Genomic DNA, 27,122 nt, shown 5'->3' with positions numbered 1-27,122 from the left:
TTTTCCATAGGCAGTGAAACAGCAGCCAGCACAGGATGCTTTCAGAGGGGGCATACATTCCTGCTTAAAGCAATATAAGTCACCAAGTCTGAAGACTTTCCTAGGTGACCACAGGTTGTGTAGAATTACCCAGGCTAATTGACAATTAGGTCTTTCGCATACTGCAAACCAAGACAGCAAAATTTAACACAAACTAATCCTGTTTTGTCAGAGGCTTAAAGCTTGCAATAAGCTGTTTTCCCACAGCTATCAGAAAAAAAAGCCAGTTAGGAAAGGATGTCTCCATGAGTAGCAGTTAATTCCACAAGAGCAACTAAAACAGAACACAGTTATTCTGTAAGAGAGAACATTCTTCACACCCTCAAGGAAAGAAATACTCTTCAGGTTCTTCCCTTCAGGCATGAGAATATACTACCGTTCTCCCTTAAATGCAAACTTTTTTAAAACCAGAAGATATTGATGCTCAGGTCAAATATGGATCTACAAATATTCTTTTAATCCTCACACTGACTCAGGATCACAGCTTGGGCTCAATCCAGTGAATCAGAAAATTTCATCATATTCTGGCTTATTTCAGTGTACCGATTTATCTCACCCTGGAAGTTATCCCACCAAAAAAGTAGAGCCTAGTGATTCTCAATTCCATGACTTCCAAGATATGACCTGAATATGTGACTGGCAATTCACTTTGGGGCAGCAAATGGAAAGTTCTGGTTCCGGTTTAAGAGATCTTCATACTGAGGGTATCACCAACTTAATAAAAAAAAAAAAAATTCTTTTTTCAAAATTAAACACAATAGAAATATATTGAATGTGGCATTAAAAAACTATAGCATGAATATTGTCTACAAAAATCTTTAGGCATTTTTTATGGCCATATTTTCATATGTGCAACTCAATAGTTGTAAAATTTAGTAGCAGTTGAAGCTAATATAGGCACAGAAAATCACAGGGATGCTCTCAGAGTTTCATGACTATCAGAAGTTGTTTGACTCAATTCAAGAGTTGGATGACTCAACTTTAAAGATGTATTTTTAAGAAACAATGTATTTTGTTACCCTAGTGGCCTCACCCTTCTAAAGGTTTTCATTTGTCTCAAGTAAACATTTTATAATAGAAATTATTCCATATATTTATAATGTCATAAGTGTATAAAAATAGACATCTATTAAATGTGCACAGGTTTGAAAACATTTTTTCCTGCAAAGATGACTTTTCCATACTTCCTCCACTATGGTTGGATGTAAAGTATATTACAAGTCACAGGGCAGTGAGGGAAAGGCCCTCCCTCCCAAGCCAGCAGGGAAGTGCTAGAGTCTCAGCACATCCCCAACAACATTTCCGTTGACCTTTTCCACATGTAAACGAGGCTCCAACTCAAGTGACACTGTAATTCCTCAAGCAACAGCAGCAACCCTCCTCAGTCTTTACTTTGCAACAGTTCACAGTCTCTTGCCCAGAGATGTTAGGCTAACTAGAAACACCTTCCTAAGAAATTCAGCCTTTCTTTGACATTCTTTTATTTTCTCTATATTCTCTACACGGTCAGCTATGTTTGTACTTTTTCCTCAAGTCACCTAATTTTCACATTTTCCAAGTGGTTGTAACTCTGAACAATGGAAGGGTTTTTCACTTGATCCCTAGAACTAGTGGAGAGTTATGCCACTGTAGCATTAATGTAACCAGCTCCCAGGCATTAACTGCAGTCCTTGACAACACATACACATACATACTCACCAAAACAGATATAGTTAAATATCAGCTTTGTGTAGCACCTCCTCTCAAAATGATGCTATTTCCATAGACTTATATACCTTGACAATTAATTTTGGCATCTCAAATTTTAAAATCTAGGATTTGGTACTTGCACTAGAACGATTGCTTACTATTTTAAAATTAATACATGATTGAACATTAAATACATTGTGTTAAACTAATTTTGAATTCTAGACATGTTCTTTTAAAAAGTCAGTGCCATCATCATATCCAAGACACTGAAAAACCACCATTTGCTGCAGTAATTACTCCCTGTGCTGAGCTGTGGAATTAATACTTCCAGCAACCAAATGATGAGTTACTTCTCAGATAATATTTTTATTTATGCTTCTTATGTTACCTATGTTCAATAAGGAAGTGTAAAGTGAATTCCCCAGTCCTTCATTTTTTCAGCTTCTTAAAGATGAAAAATAATCTTATTTTGCACACCCTCTATGGAATTTATACCATTGGAAATCGCACTCCTACAAAACCTGACATCGCTTCAGTCAACTAGAAAATTAAAGATTCACTTTTTAAATGAAAACAATGAAAAACCTCTCATCTAAAACCCCTATACCCCTAAAAACAATTAATCTTATTTCATCAAAATATATGTTTTCTATTGCCAGGACTGTCTCATCGAATCGGAAATCTGAAATTGTAAGAAAACTTTGCTTCTTTAATCCATCATATTTCCATAATGTAAATGAGGAACAGACTTCCTGTAGAAGTCAGATTTGCATTTTTACCAGATGCTCTGGAAGAAAATGAAATCACAACAGTAAAAGAGGTATGGAATATCTTTTCACTGAACTTTAAAGCAAATATATTCACATGTAATAAAACAATAGCATTAAACTTTGTTGCAGGCTTGTATTCAAAACTTCTCAGCAACATAAATCCTTTTTAAATTATCTAAAAGCACAAACCAATATTTAGTTCTCTTAAATATCTAGTAAAAATACAGGCATTTAAACATAGATACCTTCTCTGAAAACAACAACTTTCACTTTTTAAGATCTAAGAATCTTTAGGGGAAAAAATTTGGAGGACATTTTGAATGCAAAAATTTTACACATTTCCCTGCTAACTCCAATTCTAGTCACAGCAGCAGTCTTGCAACTTATAGTAGCAGTGAAGTTGTAACTCTTCTCCTGCATGTTACACCTGGTGACTTCCTGTAGCAATTCAGTTCTTAAATTTATCATATATGATAATATTCCTATTTTGAAAAGGGCTCCTTCTTGATCTCTCACCTTCAATTTTAAAATATTCTTTCTTCTTATAGGGCATTACAGAAGTGTTTTGCTTTATTTTGATGGTCATGAATTTGGGTTACAACACTGCAGGTACGAGTACCAATCTGAAGAAAGACAGGTTTTTGAAAGAAACATGAGTCTTTCCTTACATTTTATATACAGTCATACAGCCATGACATTTTTTCTTTTAAGTTCTTAATCCTGATATAATTTCATGAGTCTTCTCCTAATACACAGTAAGTCACACTGCTCAATCCTCAATGATTTAGTAATATTATACCTCACATACATACAAAATCAAACATGGCCAGGTCAGCTGTAGTACTATCAACACAATCTGCTTTGAAAACATAGCCCTCACATTACTATTGTTAGGAAATTTTACTATCCATGTCACACCACTAGATTTATTTGGCACTTGCAGTCATGACTTGTTCTTCCGGAGGAATTCCTCTATAATTGAGCATTAGTTATTGTACCATTAAAATACACTGCTTCCGTAAATTTTAAACAGATAACAGCACTTTCTAGCAAGTGTTTTTTTAGATACAAGTTTATTACCTAGTTACAGGGAGGAAAAAAAAATTTGGCTAAAAAAGTTTTTCCTTTTCTAGTTAAAATAAAATAAATGAGGTTAACAGAAAACATCCTGCAATTGCTCCCAATGGAATATTCCCCAACTACAAAATGAGTGAGGGCCATTTCTGTAAATGTAAATATTTTAAAACCTAATGTAATAATAAACAGCTACACAACATACATTTTCTAACGTGATCTTTTGTATATTTATACTATACGCATTGATACTTTGTAAGTATTTTTATCTATTTCTTTCATTTGTAGGTTTGGGTTCAACCTTATTAACAATGGCAATGGTCCAATGACCTGGTAGAAATATGCAGTAGGCACAGGTTTCTTCAGCTCCAGGGCTTACTCATATTTCAGATGAGGAGTGGGCCTGTGCAATTGAACTATTATTTTTCCACAAAAATGCCAAGAGACCGGGATGAATAGGCTCCTTTCACTATGCTCTGAAGGAAGAGGAAGACTAAAAGGTTCATGGCGAATTGTGTCCTTGCATAAATGTCAGGACAAAGTAAGGCTCCCTGTAAAAACATTTTCTTTACAGTCTTGGCAAGTATTTCCCTAAGAAATTCTGAAGAACTAAGCTCATGATGTCAGACATACTTTACTGCGTATGAAGGATTAACATTCTGTATCTCTCCGCTGATCTGCTCACCACTGTGGGAACCCAAAAAGGAAGAAGTAACCTTTTGGTTACTTTAACCTTTACTTAAAGCAAGGTACAGAATTGTCACAGCTGAGACCCTGAGTTCAGGATGCTAACTGATCAGAAAGACTGGCCCTTAGGCATGTAATGAAAATGCAGCTTACTGAAATCTTTTTTCCATCCAAGTATACCCGCCAAAAGCAAAACAAATCCCTCAAGATCATTAAGAGGGCAGAGGATTTACTGAGATTTTACCCTGTAGACTAACTTGGTCAATTTGGTAAAATTAGGTGTAGAATTAAGAATTTTAATTTGCATAGCAAATAATATTCTTGTTTACATTAATATATATGTATATATGAACTATCAGATTACAGTATTATAGGTATTTTATACTCAACTGTAATCAGTATTACAATATGCCCTCTTTTACAAAATAACATTTAATGGGCATCACGTTGTAAATGTAGTGCATCACCCTGGTGGATTATACAGAGTTCATGGAGCTACTCTCAGTTATGGATAGAACAGTAACTTAGAAGAAAAAAAATAATTTTTACTTTAAAATAAATACCAGACTCAAAATAGCTTACAACTGTAAGCTTTTTCAAAGTTTAACATAGTAGTCAATGATTTAAATTTCAAATCCTCAGAAGTATTGCAAACAAAATTTTATAAATAATAAATAAACAAAACAATCAAAGGTGAATTGCCTTGAGAATAACATCAGGCTTACAATTAAAGTTGCTGTGGTTCAAGTATGGGAATCAATACCATACAGCAGGACTACACTCTGACTCATTTGACCATGCTAATATTTAGCATTCAAAGCCACTGTCAATACAGCATTCACCTGAATCACACTTAGGGCCTGCCACACTTTGGTTTCAATTAGCATTGCAAAGCTCTCTTGGGAACAAATCACACATACAGTGGATTTCTTCCTGATCTAGGTATCATTCCCTGCATTTGTATTTTAGCTGCCATTACTCAGTAGCTAACCCTGTTTTCTATTTCTTCTGGCACAGTTTATTTCTGACTTTACCTCTGTTGTGGTACTTCTGAACCACATGGCAAACACTTTCAGCAATGATACAGGTTATATAAACAATTTCTACCAAAGTCAGCAGGGGTCCAGTAACCCTTTGAAAATTAGAGGTAACTGTGCATTTCACTATTGAGCCAGTACCTGCCACACTGAACTTTCCTGTGTCAGTGTCTGACATAATATAGACACAACATGCACTTCTGGGGTTTTTTTTTCTAAAATAAAACAGTCTACTCAGTCATTTTCAATTTGACTTTACTTTAGGTATACTGCAATCAAATTAGTCTTGACAAACTAATAGAGATTGGGCTGATTTTTGGATGTGACACTTAAGAAAATCTTGTTGCAAGAAGGAAATTTAACAGCTGCTTCTGGAGGAAACATCTTTATCACTGAGTCAGAGAAGAACTAACTGCTTAGCATAATTTTAAAGGCAGCTCCTCTGTCACAGGCATCATCACTCAGTTGATGTGTAAAAACCATTTATAAATATTAGCAATCATCTGGCATTTTTCAAAAGAACAGGAAAGTTAATCCTGTTTCCTGACTGAGTTTTGCACTGCATAATTACATTCTGACTACCTAAGTTCCCCTGCAATTTCAGTTAATTACAGTATTATTCTTACTTCCTGTCCTAAAGTTATTTGTGTAGTAACCATATCCTACTAGAGTGGAAGATGAAGTAACCTCTGTGAATTATTTTGATTAATATGTAAAATGTTGTGCTATCACCTCACACAAAACCCCACTACATACTGGATATTATTTCCAACTAAAAAAAAGTGTGAAACTTTTCAGCAATTACATTAATGCCCAGTAGCCCATCTCTCAAGGGATGCTTGTGTTACTTGACTAATAGATATAAAACTGTATGTAACTAAAAAATATTAATTCAGCCTTTTATTGAACTTAAGCAAATGAAAAATCACAAATCTCTCCAAAGAGGTAAAAAGTATACAAGAATAATATACATAGTATACATAAAAGTATAGTCTTTTAGAACTTGTCATTGCCTTTTCCTCCGTAACAGTGTAGAGGGCTATTTTACCCAACTCATCCACTCAAAACTACTATTGCTAGTTCTGAACATTGGAAAATCATTATATTTTCTTGACAATCATAAACTTTACAAGCATAACTATTTGGGAAGCTACTAGAGTATTTTCAGCAGACCAAACAGGGCTGCCCAACTTAATGGCAAAAGCGTATCTTAGCTGTATAAAAATAATACAGGGTGTCTTAGTGTTTAATATAAAAAGAGGACTTTCCTTCATTTTTTGGTGCAAACCCTAATTTTGTAATTAACAGCAAGCCTTCTAACAGCTTCTACAGGATAGGGCTTTATCCCTTTACTTTGCCATATAGTAGCCATAAATCAATCTATCATAAATTCCCTTACTCCTCCTAAACTCATCCTGACTCTGCATACATTCCTCTGTGCTGCCTCAATGCCTGCTGATTTCTATCACATCCTGCTGCTCCATCCAGCAATGCTTCCATATCCCACTTACACAGAGAGATCCATAGCATTTTCCTATCTGAAACTACCCCACTTTGCCTGTCTTAGCCTTCTCCTTATAATTGTTGTGATATCTAAAATTCCTTCGTGGTTCAACTGTTGCAGTCTAGACCCTTTCCACTATTACAAAAATTATTTCATTCCCAGAAGCAGAAAAAAGCCCCAGAGAAAGTATATCCTATAGGCACAAAAAAAAAAAAAAAAAAATCAAAGCCAAGGAAAAATATTCTCAGAATTATATCAAAGCCAACACCACAAAAAAAAGTTCTTGAGAGAGGGGATGATATTGCAAGACCTGGCAACACATGAAGATAAACCACCATGACAAGCTTGAGGAACTACTAGCTTGACTAGCAAATCTGGACAACAGATTGTCAGTCTGTTCTCCTACTTCCCCACCTGCAAAAGGAAACCACAGCTCCAAGTGGGTGGCAGAGTCCAGAGCCTCCCCTGAGAGTTGTGTTGCCACCATAGCTGCAGTGATGGGCTGGGGTAGCTTCCAAGTGCCACCTGGTTCCTCAACCTTTAGCTGAAGGGGTTTTTCCCAGACACTAGCAATTTGGTCTCTCTTCATGGGGAACAGCAGCTATCCTAGGAGTGGGGTTGAATTCCCAGGAACAGAATTATACCACTTCTATAGTCACCTCTTCACCGTCACTCTCCAACTCTCTTTCTTGTTCTCTCTTCCAAACCGCTCCCCTTCCCTCTTTGTATGCAAAGACTCAGCAAGAATTGCATCTGGTGATACTTCCACACTCTCTTTGTACCTTTTAACATCTTTCCTCGTCCTGAGCACATAACACTTTGCAGCAATGTTTTGAGCATTACACAGAAATTGAGACAAGTTATTTCTACATCCTTGCAACATCTAATCTTCAGGCCATGCTCCAGAGCCTATTTGTTCTCATAAACGACTGAAAAAAAATTAGTAAGCCATTGAAGAAATTTGTTGTTGGGAAGTCTGTGTCTTTGAAACAAGTATTTCTGAAAGCTCTTTATTTTTCTAAGGAGGAAAAGGCTGGGCTCCTGTAATTACATTGATATTATATTTTCCAATGTTTATATACTGGCAGAAAGGGAACACAAAAATAATTCTACATAAGCACATAAATAAAAACCCTTTCAGGCATTTGCATTTAAAATTATAGGCAATGCCAGTTAAGGGAATTTGCAGTGCTAGAACATGCTGCAACATGTTGCAACACTGCCTGCCTACAAAATGAATAACCCTGTCGAAAAGTTGGGTTGGTTGCTTGATTTTTTGAGTTGTTTTTGGTTGGTGGTTTTTGTTGTTTGGTTTGTTTTTTTTTTAAAGTTTCACTCTTGACATGCTTGCTTTGGAGCTGCTAAGGAGTGGGGAGTTCACATAAATTAGTTCATCACCTCCCATGCACTGAAGCACTCTCCAGCCCTCAGGAGATATTTAGCCCAAGGAAATGGAGAAATATCTGGCCAGCAAATTTTACGCGCTGGAAGGGGCCTCCTCTGCCTCACTGCTAGTATGGTGGCGAGACCCTCTTATCCTTCATCAGCAGAGGAAAATCCCTTCCACATTAAGTACAATTATAGGTGAAAATTGGCTGCCAATTTTTGAAAATCTGTCACTTTAAGTTTTAAGGGAGCTGGTTTCCTTTTCAATTTTAAATATATCTCACCCATATGGGAATAATACACAATCAAATCCAATATTTTTCCTACTGCCTAGCAGCTAAGTTATTTACTTGACTTTAACAAGATTTTCTTTCCTCTTCCCAAGTTTGAGAGCAAGCACAAGCTGAGATGAGCTGTGCTGCTGTATGAGCAGGCAGCCACTTCCAACTATTTATTTGAAAAGAAGCAGATCTGCATGTTAGGTGGGAAGGGAGAGACTTAGTGTAGGGAGGGGAAAGAGGGGGAAAAGTCAAGCTTTAAATTTTTTACTGTCGTAAATAATAAGTTTGAAACATGGGAATAGAAAATAGGAAACTCTCAGTGACTTGACACACCCCTATCCTACTGCTGGAAAATTATGACAGTTCCATGAGCTGCATCTCAACTAAAAACAATGCACAAAGGGTGCTAACTTAGCCATGCAGACATAATGGCTATTAGAAAAATCCCACTTGCATGCTGTGCAAATCTGCATGTTCAGCCTACATCCGTTCTTAAGACCCTACACCGAAGGTAAAACAAAGTTTTACTTTGAACGTTGTTTTTCCCCCCAAACTGTAGAAATAAAAATATAGCATGTTTACTATTTACAACTTCCTTCTCAGAAGACACAGGTAGAGAATTCATGCTTTCCAAAATGTAACCTTACACATCTGGCCAGCAAACATCTGGATATTTATCTTCACTCATCATTTCCTTCAGTAAGTCCAAAAACTGTCAGTTATTTCAGCTGAGATTCAGCCCAAGGGAGTAAAAAAAAAAGTTACATCCTTCTTTTGTCCAGGTTTTATAAACTGCCTTTTACCTTTTTCCCTGGGATATCAGTAAGTATAAAAATAAGCAGTCTGGATTCCTTTGTGGTTTTTATTCTGTGACTATGTACTTCTGCAGTCACAGGGAGCATACATATGCAATTGAAATAATAACATGGTCGTATCTGCAACGCATGCAAAACATCCTACACTTTAAAAGAAGCTTTTAGATATATATAATATATATATATTACATACTTCCAGAAGAAACTACTCAAATCACAAGTAAGATTATAGACTGATTTGTGAATAAACTATATAGCAAAACTTACGCCAACTAAACTTCAGATAGACAAAACACCAGAAATTTATGATTCTCTAAAAAAAAAAAAAAAACTTCACTTGTAGAATTATTGTAATGGAAGCACTGCCTTTGGACTGAAGGTACCAGCCTGAAGAATTCTCACCCCTGAGTTTGTCCCTTGTTCTGCCACTGTGCTAGGAAGGTCTTATCATCTGCTTGTGCTATCCTTCCCCTGTTTTACAGAAGAGAAAAATGAAACTCATCTCCATTGCAAAACACTCTGCAGTTTAACTATGAAAAAAAAGCATCCTAAGAGACTCAATTATTTTCACCAAAGACAGATACTGAGCAAAGGAAAATGTGAATAATTTCTGAATCTGAGTTTGTTTATCCTTACTGTTTACTATCCTTACTGTTCACTAATTTAAAGATACTGCTGTATTTAAAGTTTCCATATCTCTGTCCTGACATCCAATCTGAAATTGCTTAGTAAAAATTTTCAAACAAGAAATGAAAAATTCAAACTATGTTAAGAGTTTTTTTGAAGTTTTTTTGTTTAGCTGAGGTTGCATGTACATCTTCCCAATAATTTCTCTGAACCAGCCTCACGTTGTCCAACTTAACTCTGCTTTGTGAAGTTGAAGTGCATTTACAAGAGGGGTAAACTTAATAATCATACCCATATTTAAAGAAAAAAGAGCAAAAATTAGTATTATGGCTTCTTAAAATTCTGTAATTTAGTATGAATTTATTTTATATGTGTTCTGTGAGCACTTTGCAGACTGTCATTTGTCCCATAGGAATGCTACAAAGTGTTCATGACTGAGATTCATTTTAACCATATGGTCCAAGGGAATCTGCTAATGATATAACAAGCTTACATACTTAATTCTACATGTCTCCATAATATTTTTAGACTTATTTTTCAACTGTAAATCAACCAAAAAACCATATGTTTAAGTAGCAAAACACCATTTACAATAAAAAAAAAAATCATGTTAGCATGAGTGGGTAAGAGACATCAGGAGAAGAGCAAAGCTGGAAATAGCAAGAAAGACTTTAGTGTTGGCTTTGACAGGTTCACTCATTCCTGCCTCACATCAATTCTAGTCAACAAACACCTCAGGAAGAGTTTCTATTTTTTTATTATTGCTTGGTTGTTTTGATTTTTAATATCTTAATCTCCAGTCAGAAGTACATTAAATTAAAAGACAGTTTGGGGTGAAAAACTCCTTTTATTTTTATTTCTGTAATACAGTGTATGTTACCACATTTTAAAAAATACAACTTTTTCTTTTTATAACTACAAAATTTTAGGATCTCAGCATCCATGTGTTAATAGTGACTAGAATTTAAAAGAAAATAAAAGAAAGCATAGAAGTATATATGATGCGCATATGAAGCCTATACTTTCCTTACACCACTATGCTGTAAAGTCAATAAAATCCTACCTTTGTGTCTCAATTTAAAAGGCCAGTTTCCAGGTGATGGAAGCCATGAACATGACATCACTGACGTCTGAAATGATTCCTTGTGAAAACATGTCACATGCCATAGTGTTATTACAGCCTGAGAGTCTGCACTTCCCTTTCCATACTTAGCAATAGCTTTGCCCCTCCTGAACTTACAAAAATAAAATGGCAAGGTATGCTTAGAATGACAGTGGTATTTATGATATATGTTCATTAAATTGAAAGGAATTCTTATAATTTTATTGAAGTTAAAAGTAGCACATGGAAATCTCACCCATGTTTTACAAGGTCACATGTCCAGGTTGTACTGCACTTTCTGAAGCAATAGCCAGACCATTTTACTGCCAGTTGGTGTAATGTCCTCATCAGAAAGGCTGAGAATGGCCACACCTTTTTCAGAAGGAAAGTTTTCAAGGGTTTCTGGAAAATTAGTAACTAGATAGAATCAAGAATCCTCCTCCCGGACCCTACAAAATCTTGCACTTCATGCATACATACCAATACAATTTGCTTAGTCACAATTTCTGTTTCCCAGCAGCAAAAATAAATTTTCTGTTCCCATGCAGTCCTCAAAATAAGTAGCCCAGAGGCCATCACCTAGTGCTTAAATGCAAGTACTTTACAAAATCAAAGTATAAAGATCAAAAAACAGCTGAGTGACTCCCATTTAGGATACCTGTATTTCATACAGCTTTATACATGGGAACACTGTAGGTATCTTCTTGCAACAGGATGTTTACATTCTATTTAGTATGTCTTCATTTAGAATAAAAAAGCAACTTTACTTTTAAAATAGTTAGCATTGATGAATTTACTCAGGTTTGACATTTACTGATTCTTGAGAAAATTTAATCGAGAAATAGTGTAGGTTATAAAACAAAAGATATACTAAAAAAGGATTTACTGATAATTTTAGCTACTAAAAAAAGAGAAAAAAATCTGGTTAGTAATTTTTTTTTAAGTTACATCTTCCACCAGCATGCTATCAATTTAGATAAGAGAGTGATGTGGAAAAGATTGCCCTTCCTACACTCAAAAAAGCTGTTTTGGCAGTTTAAATACCTTATTAATGCAATAAAGATGCATTGAAGGAAACATACATGCAAAGAACATTTCCCAGATACAAAAATGTTTTGTCTGCTCCAGACACACTTTAAATGTTAATTGCCAATCTTGAAATGTAAAATGAAGTATTTTAAATGGTAATGGCCTCACTAGAGTTTTAGCAAGCAAGGAAAACTATTACAGACATTGAGCTTCTGGAAATCTCAGTAATATCCTGAAAGGAACAGCTTGCCTTTTGGGGCTTGGGATGGAATGCACTTCTATTCTGCGTTAAAAAGGCATTCTAAATTTCTCACTGCCGTTGGTCCTAATAGTGCAGAAATGGGATATTTTAGCAATGTCCTGCCGAGGAACAGAAGTCTGGTTCCAAGCCTTTCAGAGCAGTACATCTGCCCAGGAGGAGAGCTGGATGTGGGTACCCACTCCACATGCCCCAGCCACACAACCACATACGTGCCACAGGAACCACCTTACCTTTCCCTGCAGGTAGACCGTCAAGAGTCTCCAAAGGTAAATTCTGCACAGTTTGAAAAGAAATTTCAATAATGACCAGGCAATTTGAACTAGCACAGGAGGAGAAAAACACTTCTTTTTGTAACAGAGAAAGCACAAGCATCTCACTGAACCATCTGTTTTAACAATGCCTTTCATTCCTCTAGGCTTCTGCTTCTACTTTAAAACTTTGTGACAAAAAATAGTTACCACTGCTGGTGTTTGATGAATTATATGGAGTGTGCTTTTACTCGAAATCCAAGTCCTTACAATCACAGTTTCACATGACAGATTAAAAACAGTTGTTGTATTTGGTACCTTTTACTGCTGATCTGCTGATTTCAACAGATTGGTAAAACATGTAAGCGACATAAAAAGGAACCTTGCCCCTCTTCAAATATCTCACCAGCCCAAGACAAAGCCCTCTAGCAAGACAGTGTGCAGAGCTGCTGTATCATAAACTGAGGTAGCATCTCCAAAATCACCGTAGTTGGTTTTGGTTTAAAATGAGCCTAGATTAAGTGATTTTTTTGCAACTTCTTCAGGAAATTTCAAAGTTTAAGACAAAAAAAAAAAAAAGTAAGAGAAGATAGACATAGCTGGACTTCTTTCCTTGAATGAGTAGCTGAACTACCAAACATACAGTTCTCTCTCTTCAGCTTGATTGAAGGTGGTTCTATAACATTTAGGAGGAGGCCAAACAGAGTACAAGAGAACTATTTCAAACCTTTTTTCAAGTAAAACTTTAATAAGATCTTCAAACTATTGCAGAAGAACTAATTTCCACTCTTCCACACTCACTAACTGAAAAAGATTCACTTTAAAATGTGGATAATTCAGATTTTACTTTATGTTCTAGAACACCTTAAAAAATACAAGTGTTATGCACCATTTCATTGGTTTTCAGCAGCACACTTGAAACAAGTATGTCAAATGAACTGTTCCCCTGCAGTGAGTTGGGTGCTTTCATACTCACCTCTCCACTCAGACGAAACAGGGATTATTTTTATCTATGTTTAAAATTCAAACACAGCCTAGAGGGCAGCACTAGCCAAGGATACGAATGTGTGAAGACAGCTGACTCTCTGAATGGCCAATCCATGCTAATTTATAACAAACTTTCTTCTCCCACTTCATCACATTTTCTAATGTCTAACTGAAAAAGCATGTTGCAAACTTGCTTTTGTGCAAGCAGATCCAGAACTTTTTCCTTAATCTGTGCACTCAGGAAAAACCCAGGCACCGCAAGTAGGAAAAAAGATACACTCCGGTCACCCATACATACTTCTAACTAATACCTATCCAGAGAGCCTCCAGAATGCCAATGTATTATGTAAATCCTCAAAGTAGGAAAATAAGTAATATTTAAAAGGAGTATTAACCTTGTGCTGGCCATTTTCCCAACCATAAAATGACAAACAAGGAAAATGGAGGAATAGTTTCTTTTCCATTTACTGCAGAGCTTGCCAGGTCTTTTTGTGGTGGGACCTTGAGAGAAGATAAATACTGCTGGGGGGGAGATGGAATTACCACCTGAATTTTGGCATAAAAATTGTGCCATTTATCAGCTCATGCTTTCATTAACATGTATTTCATGATATTTAAAAGATACATTGTCTCTGGAATCCGAAAAATAAAAAATATTGCTTTTGTACTCATATCAAGGTCTAATTCATAACAGTCAGAGACCCTGTCTCTCCCAGTAATCTGCGGAAAGGAAAGCAATTACCAGATATTTACAGAAAACCTACAAAAATCACAGAAAGCATAGTGTTGAACCCAGACCATGGAGCTAAACTCCTTACCTATAGCAATAAACTACGTCCTACCCTTCACTACATTGTATTCCCACTCCAGACCACATCCTACAGCAGCTATAAAGGGCCAAAAATCCATGGCCAGTCACTTTGTCTGACATCCAACCTATTGGCAGAATTGTTACTACCATCATTCTTAATTATCTCTGACATTTAAAATACTTAGAAAATCCATTCACCCGTAAATGTCTTTTGGATATTCAGAAATCAAAATTAAGAAAAAACTCTATAGTGGATTCCCTCTTATTTCCATCTTCTGAGCTCTTCAGGTTACAGAGAATTTTCAGAAAGTCAATTATTATCTCATCATGTCTAAAGTAAAATAGAAAGAGGCTTTAGCTATCTGCATATGCCACAATAAAATTAACAGACTAAATGAGTCAACCTCACCTCATATCAGGACATTATTCTTGCCAGTATACAAGAAATCAGTCTTTCAAACAACAGGAACTTGTTATGAACAATAACAACCTGAAAACAATACAAGCAGGCTCCTATAATTTTATGGGACCCTAGACATTCCATATCAGGAAGCCTCATTGCAGCTGATGTAGTTTTCAGGTGAACTTTCTCTACAAAATGTACATTTAAATATGAAAAGGAATGGCAACATCTTGATTTGCTAAGGTTGACTTTGGTCTTCTACAAATTCAGTGTCCACTTAAAAAATTAAAAGACACATACTAAAGGAGCACTTCTTACTGCGAAAACATAAGAGAATAGTAGAAGACAAGTTACAAAAACAAGCATATAGAGATAATAAATTATATAGTTCATTTACAGCCAACTTGAATGGCAATGAATGAGTCATAATCACCTGAACTATTTTCAATTAATGTTGTGTTGTCTGCAGCTATTAGACTAGAATCAATCGCAAGATGGAACAGAAAATATGACAACCAGCTATTGCTTTTGCTATTTTTGTGAGGCTAGTAAAGACAGCATTTTAATATCCTGCTCTCACAAGCCTGTTTTAAAAATAAGAAAAAACAATGGACAGAACAGCAAAAAAATGTTTTCTGTACAATGCACAAGAAGAGAGTATTTTTCCCTTAATCATTGTGTATCAATTCCCTTTGCAATCAACACAAGCTGTGACAAGAAAAAAAGCAGAGCCTCATCCAGTCACTTGACAGTTCCAAACATTTTCTGTCTCTCACTGGGGTGAAATTAAATTTGTTTCATTTTGAATAATCAATATGGTACTGAATTTCTACTCAGGTAAACAATGACATTTTCCCACATGCAAAAATAAGCCTAAAAATACCACCACCACCCAACCCTCTCCCCACTTGGCATGTAAAAGAGTGTTGCAATTTGCTGTATTTCTAGGGGAAATACAGATTTTCCTGAAAAGCAAACCTTGTAAGAAAAGTCAGACATTGTTTTATTATAATGAATTTCCCATAAATCCAAAACCCTTTAAACACAAAATTATTTCAATATACTATCAATTGTTAATATAAAATCTACGTAACAAGTCCATGCTGATATAGTGAATTCAGACAAGCACATTATAAAAGCAGATGAAAGGAGCACTTCAAAGGCAGGAATGGGTCAGATAAATAAAGATAGTACAATCATATGATTTCAATACACCCTCCAAAAATTATCAGCAAATATATATGGTGAAGAGACTTTGAGCCATGCTGTGTTTTCCTCTAACAAGGTTAAACTCATCTCCTCATGCAGCAACACACACAGTATTGCCTGGTGTCCAGTAACACATTAGGATTACTATTACACAATACATATTATCAGAAAGAATAGGACCGGGCTTTACTGTTACACATTCCAGTTATTTTAATGGCATCAATCTTGAGACCCTACCTGTGTCAGTTAATCCACTCTGGCTCCTTATAAAACAATCAGTTACCTGTCTGTGCACTACTGACTCAGAAAATTGTCTGCTCTCTCTCAAGTCTCCCCTTAATCCCATAGATTCTCAGCTAGCATGTCAGTCTTATGTCCTGCTCCACGGCTAAGCTGACCCCTATGACTACTGAGTTGAATTGTTAAGAAAGAAATGCAACACAACCTTGTTTTTTAACATGGTTTATTTCAGTGATCTTATGCACACAATCTCCATGCATGATACTTTTTTCAGGACTGAGTGGGTTGTGAACTGCAGCATGGTGTAGGAAAGAGCAGCAAGAAAACTTCTGAAGTCAGTTCTGCTGCTGAAGGAACTGTAACAAAAGATACTCACTGGGAGAAGACGCAGAAGCAATGTAAGTCATGGCTAAGAGAAACACCCTTTTAAAAAAGTTCCTTAAAACAGGAGATAAAATGTTCACAAAACTTCCAATTATTTGAAGTCTTAGAAAGAAAACTTTCTCAACATCCTCAGCTGAGACATTTTGCCAGAGTCTGAGGCATGGTCTTTTGAAGGACGATGCTGAAGTTAGTTTTCAGGATTTCTTTCTTTGTCCTCTTGATGCCTTTTCCAGGTCTTAAAATCAAGAGTCATACACGGTTAGAAGGGAAAAGGGATTTTACCTTGGTATTTATTTTAAGGATCCTTAGGTGCACACGTCCAGGTCATATGCATTGAAATGCACCCTGCCGAATATCCCCCAAAAGATCGGGTATAACATTATAGGTTTTACTAATTAGCATATCTATCAAAGATTCCCCAATGAGAGGCTCAAGTGAGCCCCTCTCCCCAAGGAACCTTCCCCTGGATGGTTCTATCTTGGTTTACAGAATGTGTTCTGGAGAGGACCTTGGGGTCTTGGGCACACTGATCCCTAGCTACGAAGCTTCTAAAATGTTTAGTCTCTCAGCTTGACAAACAAGTCCAAGAATGTAGTGGAAAAGCACTAGGAATACAGAAGTTGTAAAAAGGTATAACAGGGGCATAAAAGAAAAGGCAAAAACTCTTCATGGCATCACTCTGAACCTTCAAAAGGTCAGTCTTGTGGAGTGGGAGAACCTGAGAAGCTCGGAGCCTATTGCTCTACTATACACCTGGTGTAGGAAGGCTCATTTCTCATCCACTATAAATAAATTCAGAATTATTAAGAGACACACCATTAACTCAAAATTTTATGTAGCAGCTGGGGAATCTGCTGAGGATATACTCATCAGCTGAGGTCTGTTTTATGACCTCAGATGTAGCTCAGACCATCAGCTCATATTGGCTCGGCCTTTCGCTGACAGGGACCATGTCACGTATCCCGCAGGGCGGCTGGAAGCCACCAGCGGACAATGGGGCGAGCGGCTGACACCGGCCACCGGGGCCCAGGCAGAACAATGCAGCTGCTGCGGAGGTTGGCCCTGCTGAAGGAAACTTGCTTCTCCCAGGTTTACTGAGGGGAGGGACACTGAAGCAATGGAAATTCCCCAGCAGTAAAGCAGAACAAAAGAAGAGCTGTTGGAAGCTGCTGTTTAAAAGAGACAATTTCTTCTAGGGCCCGAAAGAGGAGAGGAGATTCTCCCAGCTGACAGAAACACACTGTTCTGCAGAATGTGATCCCCCGGGAAGTGTAGATTAAAAACTACTCCCTTACAGAGCCTTACAACTCCCCACTATTCCCCACTGGAGCACAGGGCTGAGCACACTGCTGCTAAGGGACCCACTCAGGCTGGGGGTGCCCCTGCGTCCAGCAGGGCCCCCCACACCAGAGCTGGCCACCAGACACCCACAGCCAGGACCTGGGCTCTGCACCCGCACCCGTGTTTCTGCATGGATCTGGAATTCTCTAGATTTCCCCCGTGATTAAAAGGTGTGGCTGCTGAAGAAATCAGTTTACAGAGCCTCCAAATTCCTTACTGCCGTTGTCATTTATCTGCAACAGGAGTATCCGCGAGGCCAGGGCGCGGGGAGGGTGTGCTGGGGCTCAGCGCTGCTCTGGGACCACCAAATCCCCCTTACTAGCAGGACTAACTCTACAAGGTCTCTGCACCTGGAGAGGAAACTTGAGGAGTAATCCATATATGGTAGATTAAAATACCTGGTAAAAATCCTTCAAACCCACACATATCCTTCCTCAAAAAAATATATTTTAAAAAACCCTGTGATTTTATGGCATACTTTTCTTAGCAGTACAGCCATAAAAAACGGGTGTTTTTACTGAAACAAAGGAAAAATTACATTGATTTATAAATACATTAAAATGTCACAAGAAAGAGCAGTGGCTAAGTAGACCCATTGACTGCCATGGCTTTTGGATCAGACCCAGAAGAATGCTGGAGTAAGTGGTGAAGCATTTTAGTTTCTAACCTTTCAGTGGCTACTGCAAACAATGGAAAATACAAGTACATACTTAGAATAACTCTATCCTTTGCAAAATGAGATCACACCTAAAAATACTTCCTTTTGTTGCTGTATAACTTCAGTTTAGGATAATAGCTATTACATGCATATAGTGAAGAGGAAAAAATATCTCCTCAAATGCTGGGTAAAAATTTTATATTGCAAAGTAGGATTTCTGCTACAGAAGAAACTTTAAAATCTGTAGTGACTCAAGAAAATTTATGAAATAGTAGAATGAAAAATCTAGTTACTCATGGACAACATGAAAAAAGGTAGCAAAAAGGCCAGGGGATTGAGTCACAAAATTATTGCTTGCAGTCAGGAAAAGCTACATGATGATGATAATTCTTTATATCAAAATTATATCAAGTTCTAAGAAACAACTGAAAAATGTATCTGAATTTCAGTTTTTCGGTTTGAAACAATTTGTGCTATTACTTACATCCCCATGCATCTAGCCCACACAGCTTGAATTTCCTGGGATATACATGTGCTATTAATTTTTAACTTTGCTGTAGGATCCACACCTGAATCACCAGGCCCTGTCACTTTCTAGTGCAAAGGCGTTTTGTCTGCTTGTACCAGCGACTTTTCCAGTGCCCTTTCTTCTTAATTTACAAAGATATTTTTCATGACTTTTTAAAACCATCTCCTACACTTAAATTTCTTCAGCAACTTCCAATGCAGCTGACTTTTGCAGCTGTGCTGCTGCGCTACAGATTTCATCATTGTTTGACCGGAGATGAGTGTGGGTTAGACTGTGATTTTCTACAATGTTTCATCAGTTCCCTGCAAAGTAGCACAGATCTAACAGCAAACAATATTTCTGTTACCTGAAGAAGAGTAAATTAACATTTATAGAACAGCTCAGCACTGACCTTCTTAAGAGAAGAGCAGCATTTTCTTATAGTTTCTTCAGCTCCATTACATATAGAATTGGTTTGTATTTTAATTCTAAAACACCTATTGAGATTAATTTCAAAGTATTCCATCAAAAACAGAAAAATAGAGAAGAGTAAAGTTGCTGCAGGAACAAAAATATATCCATTGCTTTAGAGAGTGCAGAGATGACCCTGGTTCCCTTCTCTGCCAGTGGGAATTTTATCCCTGACTCTAGAGAAAGCACAGCCAAGCTAGTGATTTTCTAACACTTGAAGGCAATTATTTTTATTTTAAAACACAGGAATAGCCTCCTGCTCTGGTCCAGTTCTCAGCCTGAGGCTGTAGCCCTGCCAGCACTGTTAATGTCATTGTTTGTGGAGTGTATTCCCAGTCTCCGTACACCCACGCAGGGCTCCCAGCCGTGATGTCCCCCTCAACACATTGTTCCAGCTCCCCCTGCTTCCTCACCTCCCGCCCCGTCCCCCTACCATTGTTGTCCCCTTACACCCACCCTGCATTGTTCTCACACCCGCCTGCCATCCCCACCTGGGAGGGACCCTTCCTCTCTCCCACTCCTCGCAGCAGCTCAGGCTCCTTTCTTACCTCTTCCAAATATTCCACTGACCTACTGGCAGCAGAGCATTTTCCCTTTCTGAAAGCACATTACATAAAGTATCATTACTACATCCCACAGCTTCTGCAAGCTGTGGGCACTCAGTTTTGAGAAGCCCCGTCCAAAGTCTCTTAAAGAACAAGAGGATACTTATTTCATTGCTGCAGACTTTAGGTCAGGCCCAGAACCAGGATAGATAGAAAGTGTTATTGCATTTTCAGATAGGGTTTAAAAGGCTAGAGCTGGTATTTGTTGTCACTAGACAACAGAAATATGTTAAGAGACAGACATATACGTACCGAAATGACTGACATGATTTATACAGGCTCCATTATTTTGGCCACCCTGCTTTTTACTGCTCTGTACTTTGTACATCCACCAGATTTTTTTTTTAAATAGGTATCTCTACTTTGCTGTATTTTTCATACAGGCATATAGGAATATTGAATCCAAATTTTTATGTACTATTTTTTCCTTACTTTTTTTAAAATGATATTTCATTTTCTCTGTTGAACTGTTTTCAAAATTATACTCATTCCTTTCAGAAAATCATGTTTACTGTATAGAGTATGATGCATAAACTGTTTTCCATGCATAGTTTATCTTTGCTAACCCTTGGGAAGAAGAGCAGCTATATATGCTTAGAGTAGATTAAGTATAGAAACCAAAATAAATACCTCACTTTATTAATAGATAACTAATGTATTTTGTATTTTCAAACATGAAAAACTTAAGTCTTACCATGGCTTATGCGATGAAAGCAGTAGTATGCAAAGTCCACTCCCAAAAGTGTCAAATACCATGTCCATGGCGAGTCCCAGGGCAGTTCCAAGAGTCTGTAGTTATTCCATACGTATATATAACTAATTAAGTCAATACTTCTGAATAAAACACTGAAACAGAGATCCAGAAATTTTTATCAGTAATTCTGTCAGTTTTAATTTCAGAACCTTTTACATATTTATAATTTACCAGCTGGGAATCTTTTTAGGACACATAAAACCAGTCTCCAGGTTCTTAAACCTCTGTCAAGTAATACCACTACTGACTTCAGCAGAACCTTTGCTTAGTGTCTACAAGTTTCTAAAACCAACTCACACCTACTCACCATGGTATTAAGCATGCTCAAAGGCTGAAGCACTCCTATGCTCTGCAGGTGTTATGGTGTTGCTGTTTTCCCAAATCTGGAGGAAACCCATACTTGCCAACTAGTAAGTCAGAAGTGATTGAAGTGTAGCAGCAATTATGCCAGAATACTAATGTATGACATTAAAATACCTTGACAGGGGACAGGGCTTCTGGGAGCAGGGAAATGTTTGACCTGCTCAGCATATTGCTTCACTTTAAAAGAGGATAAATGCAGCAGGAGGAGACAAAGGCCGGTGTCTTTGAAAAGAAGGGGAAAGGCAATTGGTAGAGAGAAATGGCAGGATTTCCAGAAAGGGACAGAAAAAATAATGAACTTGTAAAGGCATGGAAAGCCACCAGACAGCAGCTCTTACTGCTGCTGAGTTCCTGGACTACCGGGAAAGAGTAGCTATCCCTGACCTAACACAGGCTCAGCACTGAGATCAGGAGAAGAAGAAAGTAGCCCTGAAGTGGGCAGGCCAAATCTAGTAGTAACTCTCAACAGCTGCTCAGATTAGTACAGATTTGGGTTGCCAAGGTCACACCCTCCCCTCAATACCCTACCACCTCATTTCACCAACCGGAGCCCTGAGCCATCTCCAAACAAATAGCTTTGATTTTGCTGGGTGAGTTTTTGGATGAATCGGGAAGCATTAAACCCAGGTTTGAAAGGTGAGAGGCTGTAGGCACGGGGTGGCCCAGGTGACAATTGGCTTAGGTAGCTGTGAAATGGTGCTGCAGCTGCAGATGGATATATATTTAAAGTGGCATTTTTGCAGAAGAAACTAGTCCACAGCAGGATTTATAGTAGGTTCCTTACAACTCCTCCAGCTACTCTCCTTTGTTGTGTGTTGAAAATGTAGTGGTGAACTGAAATGTATCAGCCTCTGAAAAGTGGCAAACAGGAAAAAAAACATAGTGAAAAGATACTAATTATAAAAAAGTCATAAATATCCTTTTTTTATGTATCAATGGATGAAATTCACCTCAGTTTAGAGCCTAAGAGTAAGAAATAAGATAATCACACACACACGAAAAATGTAGTTCTCAGATTTAATGCTGCTGCTATTTTTTGGGGGGGGCGGTGAAAGAATTATCAGCAACCCCTTTGCACAAAGTCGTGCAAGACTTTAAAAACCTGTAAAACATATTCATAGTTGAAGAAAAACTCTGGGATATAAATTCAGGGAGCTTCCAGAGAACACTGCTGATAGCACACCTGCAGACACTACTTGAAGAGAAGTGGTAAGACACTGAATATATGTGTCACAGCCATGCAAAATTTCAGCCGAAGGACAGAATAACATCTCTCACGTCAGTCTCATCTGGAACTTCACCTTACACTGAAATCAGCTGAAATATTCTGTGCTCCTCTGTCCACATCTGCTCATTCTTGTCTCAGTACCAGTTCTTAGAGGTACTTCTTTCAATACCCTTCCTTTTTTGCCTTTTTTTTTTTCAACTAGATTAGTGTTGATATAGTTTACTGCATGGCCACAAAAATGCTAGAATCTGCAAAACTAAAAAAGGATTTTAGTTCCCCTTTAAAGACTTTTTTCACACATCTGGAAAACATCCCAGAAAACAGTCTGTCCATGGCCTGTCCTTTTGGGCAGCTGCACTGAAACAGAAGGGAAGCTCAGCAAACATGGCTGTTTCAGCTTGCAAGCCATCCCCCATGCTATAGCTGCTTTGTGGTCACCTCTATCTTTTTGCAAAGACATCCATTCAGAGCTTTTATACTCCTGGCATTAGCACCACTTCCCATAAGTGTTTTGAATAAAGCTAGAAGAAAACACCTTGAACTTCTAGTTCACTAGAAGTGGTGCTAGTTTCACTATTAATGAAGAAAAAAGTCATCTGAAAATCCCAAGTTCCCAATAAGAGCCTGCAAGCATAATAGCATCGCATCCACCATTTTATCCTGAGAGCTGAAGCACCACAAGTAGTTGTTGCTCAGGAAGAAAAGAACCAATACTTTTTCCACAGCCAGGTACACATCTTACCTACAACTCATTTCTAGCCTTACTATAATCATACCAGTTTTTCTCTCAAATAAAACCAAGACACAACAAACCCCATGAAATTTCATTTCATTTCAGCAGCTCGACCATGAAGAATTTCTCTTGACTAGCAAGGACAGGTGTATCTACCAGTTCAAAAACAACTTGGCTATGCCCAGAAGGTGGACCACGCACACCTGGAACATGTTTAATTTTCATAAAAGCTGTGTTCTATAAATATTTTTAAAGAAGAGTGTATGTGTCTAAGCAGATTTTTGCAATTCATCTCATGAGGAATCTGTAAAGTTCAGTATAACTTCTCAATCCATTTCACAACAGGTCAGAAGGGAGCTGATATTATTCAAACACAAAGAAATGGGCATTTCTTAACATCTTTTCAATGACCAGGAAATTTAAAACACCTCTTGCAACATAGAGTATCAGTTATTATTAGGTACTGTTTTCTTACTTTATTCTTCTGCTTTTATTAACATATAATGCCTTTGCAGTACATCCAAAGATATGTGACCTGGAACATTTCCTCCATTTTTGATCAGCTTTCAGTATTTCACCCTAGAGTCCTTTTTTTTTTCCACAGGCTGAGGCCAAGGTGTAAACCTTGAGCTAACCCTGCAACACTTTTTTTATATATGCAATTTGCTGTACATTCTTTCCTTCATGCTTGAATCACAACTCTACAGCACATAACGTTAGCTGATTACTGTAATTAATTTAGAGTAATCCATCATATTACTAGGCAGTACTGGAGAAAGAAGAGTTGCTTAACTAAGTATTTTTTTTTAAATTTACAGTGTGATAGGGAAGACCAGAGCTTGCATTCAATTACTATTCTGAAAGTTCACTTGGAGTTTCAAAGGTTTATATTCCCCCTCTTTTGCCCCTCAAGTTCCTTTTTCACTTCTTGAAAATACTAAGAGAATGTAAAAAAAACTTCTTCCTCATTTAAATGTGATAACTATAAATGCAACAGAAGTGAATAGGTAAGACTTTTATCATCTAGTCCAATCCTCTGCATAAAGAGCAATAAATCCTAAAACAGACAGACTGTATAGAAAACCTCATTATATACAATCCATAGATTTATTTTCTTGGATTTTGAACACTGCTGCTGAAAATTTCCTTACTATGTGCAAAGCACACTTAGGCAACTGTTATGACCTTGAGATTTCTTGTCTCCTTGTTTCTAAAGGTCATATGTACTTTAATTAATGGCAATAATATTTGTTTTTAATAAACCATTTCCCCCTTCACCTTCCACTGGGTCAGATTATCACTTCCTCTAATTAAAAAAGTCCAAGAAGGAAATTCTGGGAGATGAACTCTCCCTGTGGAAATGAAGATCTACTTATTCTAGATCCCTATGGGATAATGAAGGAGGGAAAAGGTGGAAGAAATTCAATTGGAAGAAAAGGCAGCTGCCCATTTCAAAGAATAAAAGGTCCTGTTTTGCTTCCTCCAGTCATAGAGCCTGAAACCACACCTTTAAGAAACTTCTTCCATGGTGCCCAGGACAGTCACCAAAAATGAAAAAGGTCAGAGACAGCTGTTGTCTCTTTTTCCAAGCATGGAGGAAGATCTGTGTACCAAAACTGAATACTCCAAAGAAACTGCCTCAGCTCTCACCACCATTGCAGTCACCACCTCACATCACACTGGGAATTGACCTGGTGCCCCTGAGCTAAAATCACAACCCTACAGCTGGACCTACAAAAGCTCTGCTCTCAAGGGCAGTAACAGACTTGCATCCTTGGAGGTCAAGCACAGAGGGAAACATGTTAAGACACCCTGGTCACAAGGTTATATTATCATTAAAAATAGTGAGATATTACTAATACAGTTTCACTGGGTTAAATAAATTCTATTTTCCTAGCCTGATTCAAACTACATGAATGTAAAGTTTCAAAATGCTGAACAAAGACAGTTTCTCAATAATTTGAAATTATTCAGACCATTTATGTAACAGCAGGATACATGAATAATTAAATGCTCTGTAATGTTTTATTTCAGAATGGAAAGCATAAGGATTTCCATTTCCAAGGATACTCATAGAGCTTTCTTTTCCAAATGAAAAACTGGCTCCAGTCACAATTGAAATAAACATTTTGATAACATGATTTCAGTAAAGAGAAGAAGGGGGGAAGGAGGTAGAGGAGTCTTGAGAAAAGATCCATTTGTAAAACAAAGCAAATCTGCTGCAACTGAAATCCCCTTTTATTTCCTGTACAGGTGCCAGGTCTTGAACAGACACCCAATTTATTACCTTGTCAGCTGACTTATTAGGGTTGACACAAATCGAGCTGAAATATGCCTGACACACTGCAGTCAAGGCTTTTTTCACGCTTTAGCACAAAGCCAAACTTTCCACAAGGTAGAGGGAAAGGGAGAGGGAGCTGTGGGAGTTCTATTCCCTGTTTTCTATCATCAAGATGAATATGATCTCCTCTCCCATTCTTAATATGCAAAACCAGTCATGAAATAACCCAAGGCTAAAAAATAATTCACCAAAATGATACAGCTGGGAAATTATTATCAGGCTCTGCAAAGCCCTTGATTACAGGAAATAGCACCTACATTTTGAGAAAATGTTCCCACCAGACACAAAAGCTGAATCAAAGCCTCTCCTCTTCCTCAGTATGGCTTTCTTCTCCAGCATTTTAGTTTGAACAATACAAACCTCCAGTATTCTTCAAGGAGAAAAGAAAATACCGAATTCAAAATGAAGTAAAAGGGAGGTGACTCAGGTATCCCTACTAGTTGTATTGTACACACTATTGCACAATATTTTGCCTGACAGAACTGCCCTTTTATTCACCAAACCTATTCTTGTTGCACTTCACTTTTTATCCTCTAATTTATGACACTAATATTAATTTACAGTAGTGGGTGGAATAAAATGTGAAACAACAGGTGTTGGAAGAAAAATAGCAACAGTGTTGCACTTTTTTATTATTAAGTTCTATTCCTGCTGCAGAATTCAAGTCACTTGTTTATCTTTGCTCATTTATACATACATAATCAATTAAAAATTCAACACAAATTTTTTCATGATAAGTTCCACTGCCTTTAGTGATATAATCCACAGTAGTAACTAATTATGCCCTAAGTTTATGCAAGATCTTCAGATACTTTTAATTACATGGTACCTTTAAAAGACTAAAAAGCCTAGTTTAAAACCTTCCATATGACTGAGCTTCTGGCATTGTAGCTTAATCCTCTTCTTTTATGAGAATGGAAGTTATATTTCTTTATACCTACTTATACCTGCCCAGCACACTGGGCAGTAAATTCTATTCCAGTATCTTCAGGATACACAAGACTGGAAAATTCTACAATGTCATCTTCTACAAGGCAACAGTCCTGATTTTTCAGTATTTGTACAAATATCACCATGGGAGTTTAATACAAATGCTTGATTAGGACCTTTTTCCAGTTGAGGGTCTGACTTTGATCTGTCCTACTTGGTTGTTCCACTGAAATGAGCAAATTTGCATTATGGTTTAAGTTACATTGGGAAGAAACCTATAATATTCTCAAAGGTCACATATAAATAAGTAATGAGAAAAGGGTATTCTATTCAACTCAGATTGTTCTAGTTAGATTCAGAAAAACCAAAGGAACTAGTAACAGTTGCTATGGTCTATAAAAATACAGGGAAATAGCCTCAGTGAAGCATCATAGCACATGAAATGATGAAATAAGGAAAAATATTTACATGAGAATTTATATTGAACTCCTTTGGCCATACTTCTGAATGTTTTAAAAGAAAGCTTGTTTTTATCCATGATGCACAGTGGTGAAAGTCTATTCTTTTGAGATCTGTAATACTGGTTAACAGAATCATTAAGAGACT

At 37.3% G+C, this 27,122-nt stretch overlaps 1 protein-coding gene across 4 annotated transcripts in view; it reads right to left on the bottom strand.

The window, feature by feature from the left end:
* Window positions 1–27,122, bottom strand: part of AGMO (alkylglycerol monooxygenase) — a 192,950-nt gene that overhangs the window by 151,711 nt on the left and 14,117 nt on the right. For all 4 annotated transcript variants that reach the window (XM_010399095.3, XM_019285765.2, XM_010399096.3 and 1 more), the window contains exon 3: window positions 20,862–21,013. In XM_010399095.3, coding sequence (XP_010397397.1) covers window positions 20,862–21,013 — 152 coding nt within the window. The remainder of the gene's footprint in view (window positions 1–20,861; window positions 21,014–27,122) is intronic.

The sequence above is a fragment of the Corvus cornix genome, chromosome 2 (assembly GCF_000738735.6).
Source record: "Corvus cornix cornix isolate S_Up_H32 chromosome 2, ASM73873v5, whole genome shotgun sequence".
Lineage (NCBI taxonomy): Eukaryota > Metazoa > Chordata > Aves > Passeriformes > Corvidae > Corvus > Corvus cornix.
The sequence above is the reverse complement of the archived record's forward strand: the minus strand, read 5'-3'. Positions and strand labels throughout refer to the sequence as shown.